This window comes from Cervus elaphus, chromosome 15, assembly GCF_910594005.1.
Source record: "Cervus elaphus chromosome 15, mCerEla1.1, whole genome shotgun sequence".
Classification (NCBI taxonomy): Eukaryota; Metazoa; Chordata; class Mammalia; order Artiodactyla; family Cervidae; genus Cervus; species Cervus elaphus.
The window spans coordinates 61,887,108-61,901,955 of NC_057829.1; the positions used below are offsets into that span (position 1 = coordinate 61,887,108).

At 44.7% G+C, this 14,848-nt stretch overlaps 1 protein-coding gene and 1 pseudogene across 2 annotated transcripts; both read right to left on the reverse strand.

The window, feature by feature from the left end:
- Positions 1-452: 452 nt before the first annotated feature.
- On the reverse strand, positions 453-781 carry LOC122709308 (40S ribosomal protein S28-like). Its single transcript, XM_043926569.1, has one exon. It carries the CDS (start codon positions 754-756, stop codon positions 547-549), a length of 210 nt encoding a protein of 69 aa, XP_043782504.1. The 5' UTR covers positions 757-781; the 3' UTR covers positions 453-546.
- An 82-nt stretch (positions 782-863) lies between these two features.
- On the reverse strand, positions 864-2,365 carry LOC122709306 (annotated as a pseudogene). Its single transcript, XR_006345469.1, has one exon. The product of XR_006345469.1 is annotated as a protein FAM50A-like (transcript).
- Positions 2,366-14,848: the final 12,483 nt, after the last annotated feature.

Here is a 14,848-nt window from a genome sequence, read left to right on the forward strand (position 1 = left end):
ATGATTATCTCTGAGAATATTATCTCTAGGGAAACAGGCTAGAGAAGTAAAGCAACCAGCCCAGGGTTGCACAACAAGGAAGTGGGGAACTAGCCTTTGGGTGAACCACCATCCCAGTTTGCCTGGGACTCTGTTTTAGCACTGAAAATCTGCTGTCCTAGGAAACCACCCTCCCCTTGGGCCAACCAGGACAGGTGGTTATGGTAACTCAGTGGTCCTCATGGGGGGCAACATTGCTCCTCAAAGACATTCTGCAGTGGTTGTTACATTAATGGCAGTTATCGTTATTTGTATCACTATTACTACCACATATAATTTTTTAACTTCTCACTCTCCCTCTCCTTACAATATCCTGACAAAAGTACAATATCATCCACTCCACCAAACCCCTTCCCCTACTTACAGAAAGAGGAAGGCATTGATTGGGAGTACCCAAGGTAAAACACACCTACTTTTTTTTTACATACGATATAAACGCTTTATTAACAGCAGATCATCCTGGTGGGCCACGGCGTCAACCCAGACATCCAGCACCCAGTCACAAGTTCACCGCGGCCTCCGAGCCTCTCCCTCTGACTCCAACAGGGTGAGCACGTCGCCCTCGCGCACGGGGCCTTTCACGTTTCGGATGATGGAGCTGCTCGTGTCGTCCATGAATTCTACGCGCACCTGTGTGCACTGTCCCGGCGAACCGGTCCTGCGCAACACCTTGGTGACCCTGGCAAGCTTGATGGGCTGCACACGGCTCGTGTCCATGATGGCGCCGCGGCGGCGGTCGGGCGGAGAGCACACACTTACTTTTATTTTTTTTACTGTAGAATTCTGTTTATAGAAACTTCCAGAATAAGCAAATCCAAACAGACAGGAAATAGACTAATGGGTGTGAGGGGTTGGCTGCTAATGGACGTGGGGTCTCTTTCAGGAGTGATTCACAACACCGTGACTGTACGCCATACCCCTGTGTGGTGTACTTTCACATGATCACAATGGTGAATTTCACTGTAAGTGAATTTTAGCTCAATCAAAAAAAGTTTTTAGACAAAACACACATCGGGTGCTCCAAGTGTCATGTAAGAAAGAGGCAAGAAACAACAGCGCTAGGGCAGGGGCTGAGCAGGTCCGGTCCCATCTTAGGAGCGGGGAGCCGGGCACCCGGAGTCCTGGGGACCAGAGGAGGGGACCGCAGGGAGCCGGGGCCACACTGCCGCCAAGTCATCGGATCGTGTACTTGTCCCACTTCTTCTCGGGGTCGTAGGGCTCCCAGCGGCTGGCGGGGAAGATGTGCTTGTTTTTCTCGTACCAGCTCCGCAGCACCACCTTGCCTGCATGCGACTCATCCTTCTCCACAGTGGCGTCACTGAGCAGCCGCACATGATCATGAACGTCAAAACTGAAGAGGGGCCCACTTTTCCCTCAAGCCTTGGTGACGATGAAGTCGTAGAAGCTGTGGTGGTGAGGTATGATTAAGTCCTCCTTGATGTACATGAGCTGCTCCACCCCTGCCGATCTGAGTTCGCTGAAGTCTTTGCGCAGGATCTCAAGTGCCTTCTGCAGGAACTGCTGCATCGTGTTGCCCTTCTTCATTTTGACTGAGCGCCGGTGCCCAGAGCCATCCCAGTAACAGAAGGTGATCTCAGTCTCCTCACTCTTAATCTTTTCTTGCTTGGCTTCCCACTCTTGCCGTAGCTCCTCCCGGAGCCGATTCTCCTCCTCCTCCCGGTCTCGGTCAGGCAAGACACTTGTGTCCACATCTGGGTTCCTCCCCATTTTTCTCTTCTTTGTGGTGATCTCTTCCCTTTCCAGCTCCTCCTCGTCCACAGCCACCTCCTCCTCCTCCTCGCCTGCCTCCTCTTCTTCCTCCAGGGTGAAGGACAAGCTGGAGATCTTCCGCTTGGCCTCCTTCTTGCGCTCCTTTTCTCGCAGCTTCTCCAGCTTCAGCTGCAGCTCCTTCGACTGCTCCTTCTTGGCGAGTTGCTTCTCCCGCTCCTTCACCAGCGCCTCCTGCTTAGCCTTCATGTCGTTCAGGGTCACAAGACCCACAGTGCTGGACTTGAGCTCGGCCTCCACGGCGTCGTAGTGCGCGGAGAACTTCTTGTCAATGTTGGACTTCATTATGTTCTCCTCAGCAATCCTCTGCTTCATCTGCTCCATCTGCTCGCGCTGCTTCTCCTGCTTCTTCATGAGGTGCATGGCGCGGCCCGCCTCGCTGGCGGCACCCTTGTACTGAGCCGTGGCGGCGACGGTGGCGGCAGCGGCAGCGATGATGGACTCAACACACCTACTTTTAATTTTTTTTTTTTTTTTTTTACAGCTTTTAACCAGAGCCTGTTTTTCTGGCTCATCCAGAATTTGGATGAGAGCTCAGAGCCTGCCCCATCCCATGTAGCCTTCGATCAGGAGAAAAAGCTTGGCTGAAGAGAAGAGCAAAGTCAGCGGAATGCGTCCGTGAGTAACCACGCCCCTTGTTGTTCGGTGCTTCCCGCCATTAATCCTTATGAATCTTTAAAGGGGACGTTCTTATTTTCTTTTCTGAACAATGAAAGTACATTGTAAATAAAATCGTTTCAAAACACGGCTGAGTCGTGGTTTCCACACAAAGGGAAAACCCTCTAAAAGGGAAACAGCCCAACCAAACGTAAGCTAGGAACTTCAAGGGCCATGGGTCCTTAAGTGGTGGCCCCTGTCCTGTAGAAGTGGCTCTAAAGCCTCAAAAAGTTAAACAGAAATACCATATGATCCAGCAATTCCATTTCTGAGTATATACCCCAAATTGAAAGAATTGAAAGCACCACATTCATAGCAGCAGTATTCTCAACAGCCAAAAAATGGAAGCAACCCAAATGTCCATCCAGATTTATGAATAGATAAACAAAAGTGATATAGCTATACAATGGGCTATCATTCCTCCTTAAAAAGGAAGGGAATTCTGACACATACGACAATGTGGATGAAACTTGAGAACATTATGCTAAGTGAAACAAACAAGTCACAAAAGAATAAATATTTCATGATTCCCGTCATATGAAATATCTAAAATAGCCAAATTCATAGGGACAAAAAGTACAATGGTGGCTTCCAGAGACTGGGGGGGAGAATGGAAATGGGAGTTAACAGGTATGGAGTTCCAGATTGGGATGATGAAAAATTTCTGGAGATGAATGGTGTTGATAAATGTTGTATAACAATGTGAATGTACTTTATGCTACTGAACTATACACTTAAAATTGCTAAAATGGTAAATTTTAAGCTATGTAATTTTTAAGCTATGTAATTATTTTATCACACTGAAAAAAGAAGTACCAGTTGCCTGTAAAAAGGAAAAAAGATGTTAACAAGTGTTGGTAAAGATATGGAGAGATTGGAGCCCCTATGCACTGTTGATGGGAATGTGAAACAGTGCAACATTTTGGCAGTTCCTCAAAAAGTTAAACATGGGCTTAGCATGAAAAAAGTGAAACTGTTAGTTGCTCAGTTGTGTCCCACTCTTTGTGACCCTGTGAACTGTAGCCCGCCAGGCTTCTCTGTCCATGGAATTCTCCAGGCAAAAATACTGGAGTGGGTAGCCATTCCCTTCTCCAGGTGATCTTCCATACCCATTCTGGTCTCCTACATTGAAGGCAGATTCTTTACCATCTGAACCATCAGGGAAGCCTACAGTTTCACTTCTGGGTGTATACCTGAGAGAACTAAAAGCATATGTCCATACAAACACTTTGTACACAAATATTCATAGCAACATTATTCACAGTAGCCAAAAAGTAGAAACAACCCAAATGTCCATCAACTAATGGATGAATAAATGAAATATGGTATACCAACTCAATGGACATGAATCTGAGCAAACTCTGGAAGACAGTGAAGAACAGGGATGCCTGAAGTGCTGCAGTCCATGGGGTCGAAAAGAGTCGGACACGACTTAGTGACTGAACAACAACAACATATCTATACATGGGGTGTTATTTAGCCTTAATAAGGAATAAAGTGGCTTGGCTTCCCCAGGAGTTCCTGGTAAAAAATCCGCCTGCGATGCAGGAGACTTGCAGGAGATGTGGGTTTGATTTTTGTGGCAGGAAGATCCCCTTGAGGAGGAAATGGCTACCTACTTTGGTATTCTTGGCCGGGAAATCCCATGGACAGAAGAGCATGGCGGCCTACAGTCCATGGGATTGAAAAGAGTCAGACACAACTGAGTCACTAAACAACAACAAACAAAAGGAATGAAGTATAATACATGCTAAACATGGATAAAACTTGAAAACGTTACATTCACTGGAAGAAACCAGATGCAAAACGCCACATATATAAAATGTCCAAAAAAAAAAAAAAAAATGTCCAGAATAGGCAAATCCATAAAGACAGCAAGTAGACTTCCAGGGAGTTGGGAAAAGGAAGTAAGGCATGAGGAATGACCACTTAACGGGTGTAGATTTTCTTTTTAGAGTGGTGGAAATGTTCTGGAATTAGTGGTGATAGTTGTAAAACATTGGTGCTTTGAAAGGGTGAGTTTTGGGAATTCCCTGGTGGTCCAGTAGTTAGGACTCCGTGCTCTCAATGCTGAGGGCCCCGGTTCAATCCCTGGTCGGGGAAATAAGACCCTGGGGCAAGCTACCAGGCGAGGCCAAAAAGAAAAAAGAAAGAAAGAAGTCTGGCAGTTCCTTAAGAGGTTAAATATAAACTTAGCATGTGACCCAGGAATTCCACTCCTAAGACTCGATCAAGAGAAACAGAAACACATCCATAAAAAGGCTTGGACGAGAATGTTCTAGCTGCTTTCATCATAATCACCCACAGGTGGAAACTTTCCAAATGTCTATCAGCTGGTGAATGGATAAGCACAATGGGTGTCCATACATTAGAATATTACTGAGCAATAGAAAGAAATGTACTGAATTATGCTAAAACATGGAGGAACCTCAAAAACACCAACTACGTTAAGTTAAAGAAGCCAGGGGCAAAACCCTACATATTACTTGATTCCATTTATATGAAATTCCAGAAAAGGCAAATGTACAGAAAGAAAGTAGAGCAGCCTGGGGCTGTGGATGGGAGTAGAAAGTGTCAACAAAGGGGCACAAGGGAAATTTTGTGGTTGATGGCAATGTTCTAAAACTGGAGGTTGGTGGTGGTTGCACAACTTTTGTTCTATTAAAAAGCCTAGAGCTGTACATTTATAGTGGGTGAATTTAATGGTATATAAATTATACATCAATAAAGCAGTTAAGGGTTTCCCAGGTGGTGCTAGTGGTAAAGAACCCGCCTGCTAGTGCAGGAGACATAAGAGACATGGGTTCAATCTGTGGGTTGGAAAGATCCCCTGGAGGAGGGCATGACTGCCCACTCCAGTATTCTTGCTTGGAGAGTTCCATGGACAGAGGAGCGTGGCAGGCTACAGTTCATAGGGTCACAAAGAGTTGGACACAACAGAAGCAACTTTAGCAAGTATGCACGCACAAAGCAGTTAAACCTTGCTCTAAGGATATATATTGATTCAATAAAGGGAAACTCTAGAGTTCTTTGATGGTCCCCAGCTACAAAACTATTCAGCACTTGAAATATACCTAGTCTGAATTGAGATGTGCTGTTTAGTGTAATACACACTAGATTTCACGGACTTAGCATGAATAACAGAATGTAAGCTAGTCATCAGTAATTATTTACATTATTACATATGTTAATATGTAACATAATTATTACATATGTTAAATGATAGTATTTGGATATACTAAGTTAAATAAAATATATTACTAAAATGAATTTCACCCTTTTCTTTTTTTGGCAGTGCCATGTGGCTTATAGGATTTTAGTTCCCCAACCAGGCTTCACGGAGAAGGCAATGGTAACCCACTCCAGTGTTCTTGCCTGGAGAATCCCAGGGATGGGGGAGCCTGGTGGGCTGCCATCTATGGGGTCGCACAGAGTCGGACACGACTGAAGTGACTTCGCAGCAGCAGCAGCAGCAACCAGGCATCAAACTGGGGCCTGAGAGCATTGAGAGCATAGAGTCTTAACCACTGGAGCACCAGGGAAGTTTTCTTACTTTTTAAATGTGGCCACTAGAAAATTTTCACAGGTGACTTGCATTATATTTCTATTGGTCAATGCTGCTCTAGAAGCAGGTCTAGCTACAGCTGAACCTTGATCTAGCAGCTTCACAATGTCACTCAAGACCTGATTTCTTTCTAGTTTGATCTTCCACAGCATTGATTTCAACCTGGAGTTATGTTGCAGCCAGCAGCTCTTAGAGGGACATGCTTCTCTATTCAAGAGTAGAAAGTCTGTATATCAGCGTTCTCTCCCAGACAGGCTGGGACTCACCCACTGGATTGTCTTAGTTCACATGCTAACCCCTGAGTCAATCCTGTGGACAGGAAGAGAGATTCCATGGATAGTTCATATGCCCTACTCCTACAGCTGGTGAGAGGGTCGACCTCTCCAGTATCACATTATAATCAGAACTGAAATCAAGAGTGTAGGGAAGGGAAAAGAATGGAATAATTGATGGGGAAGAAACCAGGAAGTATCCCCACTGAGAAAGAAAGATAAATAATAACAACACAGTGTGAGGGGTGAAGTCACAGAGGTATAAACAGATCGCTTGTGGTCTGTTCTTGCTGTTGTTTCTGCTTTCTCTTACTCATACTTTTTCTCCTTGTATGCTGGGTTATTGTTGATAGAATCCTGGTCATTGCATTTGAAAAATTGTTTGTACAATAGAAATAATTTGGGAGCTAAGATGTTGTCATCCTCCGTGTAAGATTTTTGTTTCTTTATATCAAATTCATGAGGACACTAGCAGTCTGAAACCACCTTACTCCAAGCCCTAGCCTCAAGATTCCTTGAGCCACCCAGACTACTTGATGGTAATTTTCAAGTGTACGTGATACACCTTAGATTTACCCTTACTCCAAGATTGTAATCCATTAAGGTCCCAGCTGAAGATGTGTGTGTAATTTATTTGGATCTCCATTCTTAGTGATTCCTGAACTCAAACTTTTGTCCCCTTAACCTCACAAGACCCCTAAAAGTGCATTTCAGCCACACAGTTTGTATCCCACTCATCCACTCACGCAAAAGGTTGCCTTTTGCTGGACTCTCTGAGTCCTATTTGCTCCTGAGGCTTGGTCAGGTAATTCCTTGCTATGCTGTTAGCGCTTTGTTGTTTTTAAAAAGTTATGTTTGTCTTTTTAAAGGGTTCATCCTACTTCCTTTTCTTATTTTTAGCAATAAAGTACTTTAAGGTATAGACATTGTTTTTTTTTTTTAACTTAAAAAAATTCATTTATTTATTTGGCTGTGCCAGATCTTAGTTGTATCACACAGGATCTTTGATCTTCATTGTGGCATGCAGAATCTTTAGCTGTAGCATGAGAACTCTTAGTTGCAGCATCGGTTCACCTCAGTTCAGTTCACTCAGTTGTGTCCGACTGTTTGTAACCCCATGGACCACAGCATGCCAGGCCTCCTTGTCCATCACCAACTCCCAGAGTCTACTCAAACTCATGTCCATTGAGTCGGTGATGCCATCCAGCCATCTCATCCTCTGTTGTCCCCTTCTCCTCCCGCCTTCAATCTTTCCCAGCATCGGGGTCTTTTCAAATGAGTCAGTTCTTCACATCAGGTGGCCAAAGTACTGGAGTTTCAGCTTCAGGATCAGTCCTTCCAATGAATGTTCAGGACTGATTTCCTTTAGGATGGATTGGTTGGATCTCCTTGCAGTCCAAGGGGCTCTCAAGAGTCTTCTCCAACACCACAGTTCAAAAGCATCAATTCTTCTGCACTCAGCTTTCTTTATAGTCCAACTCTCACATCCATAAATGACTACTGGAAAAACCATAGCTTTGACTAGACAGACCTTTGTTGGCAAAGTAATATCTCTGCTTTTTAATATGCTGTCTAAGTTGGTCATAACTTTTTTTCCAAGTTGTGGCATGTGGGATCTAATTCCCTGATCAGGGATTGAACTTGGGTCCCCTGCATTGGGAACATGGAGTCTTAACCACTGGACCACCAAGGAAATCCCTTGACATTGGTGTTTTTTTTAGATATAATATTAATGCACACTTAGTGTAAATATAGCATAACATAAACATAACTCTTATGCGTGTAGAAACCAAAATATTCATGTTACTCCCCTGCCACCCTGTTTGTTTTTTGGCCCCACCCACAGCTTGTGGGATCTTAGTTCCCTGACCAAGGATTGAACCTGGACCCTCAGCATTGAGAGTGTGGAGTCCTAACCTCTGGACTGCCAGGGAATTCCCCTTGTGTTACCCCCTTTATTGTAATAATATTTGCTTTATTGTGGTGGTCTGGAACCAAACTTGCAATATCTCCAAGGTATGCCTATAATGTCTTTGACAGATTTTGAAATCAGAGTCATGCTGGCCTCATGAAATGGGTAAGAATGTTCCCTTTTATCTACTGTATGAAGGAATTTGTGCAAGATTGATGCAGTTTTATTCTTAAACATGTGCTGGTGAAGCTATCTGGACCAGGAATTTTTTTTTTGAAATTCAACTTTTAAATAGTTATAGGGATACTCAGAATTTTTTTTTTTACAATTCAAAAATTTTATAGATGATACTCCATTTAAAGTTATTATAAAATATTAACTATGTTCCCTGTGCTGCACATGATGTCCTTGTAGCTCATTCTTTTTTTTTTTTTTTAAATGTTGGATGTTTCTGAACATTTCTTTTAAGTATTTTGTTTTTTAAAGTTGTTTTTTTTTTTAAAATTTTTGGCTGTGTTGGGTCTTTGTTGCTACACTCGGGCTTTCTCTAGTTGTGGCAAGCTGGGGCTGCTTTTCGCTGTGGTGCACAGGCTTCTTATTGCAGCGGCTTCTTTTGTTGTGGGCCTCTGGCTCTAGAGTGCATGGCCTTCAATAGTTGTGGCACACAGGCTTAGTTGCCCCAGGGCATGTGCAATCTTCCCAGCCCAGGGGTCAAACTTGCGTCCCCTGTGTTGGCAGGCAGATTCTTAACCACTGGACGACCAGGGATACCCTAGCTCTTTCATTTTACAATGCATTCTAACTTTTTTTTTAGCTGAACGCCAGAAAATTTTGGGCTGAATTGCCACAGAACTCCTCACCAATGACCTTCATATTACTAAATTCGATAATCCTTGGCTTACTTGAACTTTAAGCAGATTTGATGCAGCGGATAACCTCTATTTTCTTGAAATGTTATCTTTACTTAGTTTCCAGGATACCATGTTCTCCTGTTTTGTGTTTTATCAATATTTTGTTGGTTTTTTTCTACTTCACAGGCTGTTCTTATCTGCCCTTAAGGTTGGAGTGTCCCAAGCTCAGTCTTGGATGTGTTTTCTCTATCTATACTCACATACTTGTTGATATCCCAGTCTATTTACTTGAAACACACACACATAGGCTCCCGAATAAATACACCTACCCTGGAAGCTCTCCTCTGAGTTCCAAATTCATAGATCCACTTGCTCTAGGGGCTCAGTCTTCATTTGGATGTCTAATGTCCATCTCGAACTCAGTATGTCTAAAACCGGACTCCAGACTCTCCAGATCCCAAATGCTTCATCTGCAGGCTTTTCCCATCTCAGCTGATAGTCAGTTTGCATCAGGTGACCCCTAGATTCACAATCTTCCAACGGCCCCCCTTTCCACTGGGAGGAAAAAGTCGAAGTCCTTACAGTGGCCTATAAGACCCTATGCCAACTCATCTCCCTCTTACTTTCTCAGCTCCAGCTACTTTTCTTTGACTAACCTGAGCACATGCCCACCCCAGGGTCTTTGCACTTGCTGTTTCCTCCAGCTACAGGAGTTATCTAAGGGCTCAGTTCTTCAAATCTTTAGCCAATTTAAAGTTGAAACCACCCCTCCCTCCCATCCAATAATCCCTGTCCCCTTTTCTGCTTTACAATTCTCTGTAACACTTGTTTGCTGATGTATTGAATTCCATGTTTATTTTGTTTGATTACCCCACGGAGGCTGAGTGTTATGTTTGTTTTGTTCTTGATGTATCCCTAGTGCCTAGGGCAGTGCCAGTCATGCAGGGAGCAATGATAAAAACAAATCCTATCTAGCCTTCATAGTCCAAAAACCAAGGGGCCCAGCTTCTCTCTACTGAAGCTAAAGATCCCTCCATGAACAGCACTGGACTTCAAGTTGCAGTTTCCAAACCACTTCCAACCACATATTACCATCTCCACCAGTGAAACTACTGCTTCCCACCCCAGCCTAATGTACCATTACCCTCTTGTCTGGATTGTTAAGAGCAGGTTCCCAGCAGGTCTGCTCATTTCCTCTTGCCTGTTCTAATCTATGACTCACACAACAGCCAGTAATCCTTTTTTTTTTTAATGCAAGTTAAATCAGGTCGCCCCTGTGTATCCTCCACCCACACCCTATTTTTGTTGGACTAATCCAAGGCCCTGTAAAACACCCCTATCCAGCATCTTCTTGAGTCTTCAGCTGCCCCATTCTCCACGTTGCCCCCCTGACCCAGCAACCTTGGCCTCTTGTCCATTCTTTAAAGGGGCCTTGTGTGCATGTGTGAGTGCTTGCTAAGTTGCTTCAGTCACGTCCGACTCTTTGACACCCCGTGGATTGTAGCCCACCAGGTTACATGAGAATCCATGGAGATTCTCCAGGCAAGAATACTGGATTGGGTTGCCATGACCTTCTGCAGAGGAGCTTCCCAACCCAGGGATCGAATCCATGTCTCTTAGGTCTTCTGTATTGGCAAGCAGGTTCTTTAATCACTAGCACCACCTGGGAAGCCTGAAGAAGCCATACTCCTTCTGATTCCAGGGCCTCTGCATGGCCCTTAGTTTGGAGCATGGCCCAAAAGTGGGTGACAGGGGCTTTAGCAGCTCTGCCCCCAAACCCCAACCACACACGCACACACAAACATATAACCTAAGCAAAAAAAAAAAAGGCCTCGTCTACAACAGAGCTTCATGACAGAACCCAGAGACCAGAATATGTTGGCGCTTTGGTTGTTTAGGCAAACAATCTAACCTAAAACCTGCTCCACCCCAGGTCTTAGATAAACATTGTTCTCTTCGAGGGGCGTCCCCCACCAAATCAAGTCCAACTCCCCACCTTGTCCAAATCACATCCCTTCATGGCCACACTTAGACTTCATGGCTAGTCCAATCATGTCTTTATTGATTTATTTTTAATTTATTTTGTGTCTCTGCACCTCAAAAATTTCATGAAGGCAAAGTTCCTGTCTGCTTTGCATACTGCTGACTCTCCCATGCCTCCCAAAATCTTTTTGTGGAAGGAAGTCCTTTTTTCAGAATAAATGCACAATGCCAGTGTGTGAAGAAAATGTTGAAAAAAGAAAAGACTTGCAGGCCAACTCCATCCCTCTCCTTGAAAGGGGAGGAGGAAGAAGAAAGAATACATCCCCACCACCCCACCCCTCCTGGCCCTCCCAGTCCTCAAGAAAGTCAGTCCTGGTCCAGCTCCACCCTTCTCTCACCAGTTACAGAAACCTGTTCTGTAATTAGTTTTAGTCTGAGTCGCCGGGCTTTGGGAGTGAAGAGCCTTCAAGATGATGAACGGGAACAGACTCTGATGAGACTCTGGTGTCCCAGCCACACATGGCATTTTGAAATTCACAGCCAAGCCTCTTTGCAACACCGTGTTCCCCCAGGAGCTAAGTTACTTCTGTGGCAGGCAGCGTGGGCTAGAACTCTGGAGGCCTGGCTGGTCCCTAATGCCACATGCTTAAGTTGCCTGTGGGGTCTCAGCTATAAAGTGGGATGATGATGAAAGTGAAAGTTGCTGAGTCATGTCTGACTCTTTTCGACCCCTGGACTATACAGTCCACGGAATTCGCCAGGCCAGAATACTGGAGTGGGTAGCCGTTCCCTTCTCCAGGGGATCTTCCCAAACTAGGGATCGAACCCAGGTCTCCTGCGCTTCAGGCGGATTCTTCACCAGCTGAGCCACCAGGGATGATCATGAAGGTGAACATCTTACCACAATGAGGCTCTGTACAGCTCGAGTTGTAGTTGCCTCTGTCACCTGTGCAGGTAACTGTGGATCAGGTGTGACTGTGCCCCGCGTGGCATCCTAAGGGAAGGGATTCATATAACCCCTGTGATGACCCTCCTGTGGGCAGGGAAGGGTTTTCTGCAGAATAGATACTAGATGTCAGCTTTGCTAGCTGATTATTATTTGTCTTGGAGGTATACTCTACCTACTCGGAAGGAGTTGAACTACCTGCCAGAATGATTAAGGAAGGCCATTTTCAGATAAGTATTTTCACACAGCGACCCAATCAGTACACGCATACAGGCAGCCGTGTAAAAATCTGCTGGGGTAACACTGCGCCTCGTCATTTTTATGGTGTTTTATAACAGAGGGTTATTGGCCATGGATGTACTTCAGGTTCAATTGCCTCAAGTCCAAGATCTGTGGCAGAGCAACCATTCCAGGGCAAAGCAAGACTTTTCAAGATCTTGCAAGACCTACAGAGGAGCCACTGGACTGTATGAGCTGTTTCTAGCATGGTTCACAAATCCATCTGCCTATAAACAGTGCCTCAGACCCTCTCTGAATGTCTGGATAAAAATTGTGTCAGCTCTGTAATTGGAACCTGTGGGTCTGCAGGGTGACATCCCTGGAATCTGGAAATCAGGCTGCCCTCTAGAATTCAAACCCTTCAGTCTGCACTGAAGTGAAGAAGGCAGGAGCCAAATTAAATCTCAGAAAAGCTTCTGGACAGAAGGAGGGTGTGTCCAAAGAGCCTAGAAGATACCAGAGAGGAAGGATTGGGCCTGTTGTGCAGCGGTACACAGAACCGAGAGGCACCCAGTGGGCAGTATTTATATACCATACACCAAGGACAGTGGTCCGACAGCATTGACCTTAGTAACATATCACTCACATGATTCCCTTTGCCTGTTTCATGCTCACTGAAGCCTCAGATTTTGACTCCTTTTTCAGGGGACAGTATGTCCAGAGCGGTCACCATGACACCAAGTCTCCAGCCCTGTAGTAGTTATCGTTCTCATTATGAGTTAATAAATGGCAATTCCAACTAGGAGTCTTGTGAGTACGTTTTTACTTCACTGAGCCTATCAACTCCGATTTTACTTTCTTTATTTTTTTGTTTTAATCAACACTGATTTTAAATTTATTTATTTTTATAAATAAACATTCGGATCTTCCCTTGTGGTTCAGTTGGTAGAGAATCCCCCTGCAATACAAGAGACTGCCTGCAATGCAGGAGATGCGGTTTCAATCCCTGGGTCAGGAAGATCCCCTGGAGAAGGAAATGGCAACCCATTTCCAGTATTCTTGCCTGGGAAAGCCCATGGACAGAGGACCCTTGTGGGCTGCAGTCCATGGAGTCACAAAGAGTCGGACACAACTTAGTGACTAAACCACGTTTTTATTTTTGGCTGCATTGGGTCTTTGTTGCTGTGTGTGGGCTTTCTCTAGTTGTGGCGAGCAGGGGGCGCCTCTTCCTTCTCACTGCAGTGGCTTCTCTTGTTTTAGAGCACAGGCTCTAGGGCTCTCGGGCTTCAGTAGTTGTGACTCCAGGGCTGTAGAGCAGAGGCTCAATAGTCATGGCACATGAACTTAGTTGCTCTGCAGCATGTGGGATCTCCCCAGAGCAAAGATCTAACTAGTGTGCCCTGAATATGCGGGCAGATTCCCAACCACTGGACCACCAGGGAAGTCCCAAGGCTGATTTGAGATTGCAAAGCTGATATCCAGAACTCAACGGGGATGAACATGCAGCCTGCATATGCAGTGGCAAGCCACTATACCCTCACCCACTTTCTTAATCAATATTTACTCATTACTGACAACAGCCATAAATGGGATAAAACCTTCCAGCACTGTTGGACCTGGATGACTCGGCCAGGCTCTAACACCCTGGTGAATATTTCTAATGGCAGCAGTGACACTAAGCATGATTTCAGGAAACGGCAAGCGAGCTCACATTGCTCCAAATCAGGGTAATTTTCTGGAGCACAGTCATCTATCCATTCATAATAATGTCTAGCAAAAAATAGAACAAGGAGCCGTCATCGTGTCATTTTCTAAATATTGCTTCGCACATGATCCAGCATCTAGTGATGGCATTGTGCTGTGTGCTTACTTGCTCAGTCGTGTCCAACTCTTTGTGACCCCATGGGCTGTAGGCGCTCAGGCTCCTCTGTCCATGGGGTTTCTCTAGGCAAGAATACTGAGTGGTTTGCCATGCCCTTCCCCAGGGGGTCTTCCCAACCCAGGGATGGAACTCAGGTCTCCGACATTGAAGTTGGATTCTTTACCAGCTGAGCCACCAGAGAAGTCCAAGAATACTGGAGTGGGTAGCCTATCCCTTCTCCAGGGGAACTTCCCAACCCAGGAATTGAACTGGGGTCTCTTACATTGCAAGCAGACTCTTTACCAGCTGAGCTACCCGGGAAGCCCAGTGTGAGGGCATCAAGGAACAACATACTTATGGACTCAAAGACCACTTCTAAGTAAACTGAGCTACATCTACCAGGCAGATATTTAAGCCAGGACACTGAAAACATGCTTATGAAATGTTTATACATCAGTAGGGTAAAAATTTTGTGATAGCCAAGTGCAAGCTTAGACTATAAACTTATAATTTAAAACTCTATTCTTAAAAAAAAAAATAAATAAAACTCTATTCTTGTCAAAAAAGCCCTGTGTATAGAAACAAATGAAATATACTAGGATTAACAGTGAGAATTTAGTGGAAGGATTCTAGCCCATTTTTCACCTTTCTGTTTTTTCCATACTGTTTTTCATAACTTCTGTGACTCTTTACTTTTTTTTTTTTTGGCCGAGCTGTAAAACTTGTAGGATCTTTGTTCCTCAACTATGAGCCCT

Bases quoted from the DNA above. Each gene is read 5' to 3' on its own strand.
- LOC122709308 (XM_043926569.1), bottom strand. From the start codon at position 756: ATGGACACGAGCCGTGTGCAGCCCATCAAGCTTGCCAGGGTCACCAAG.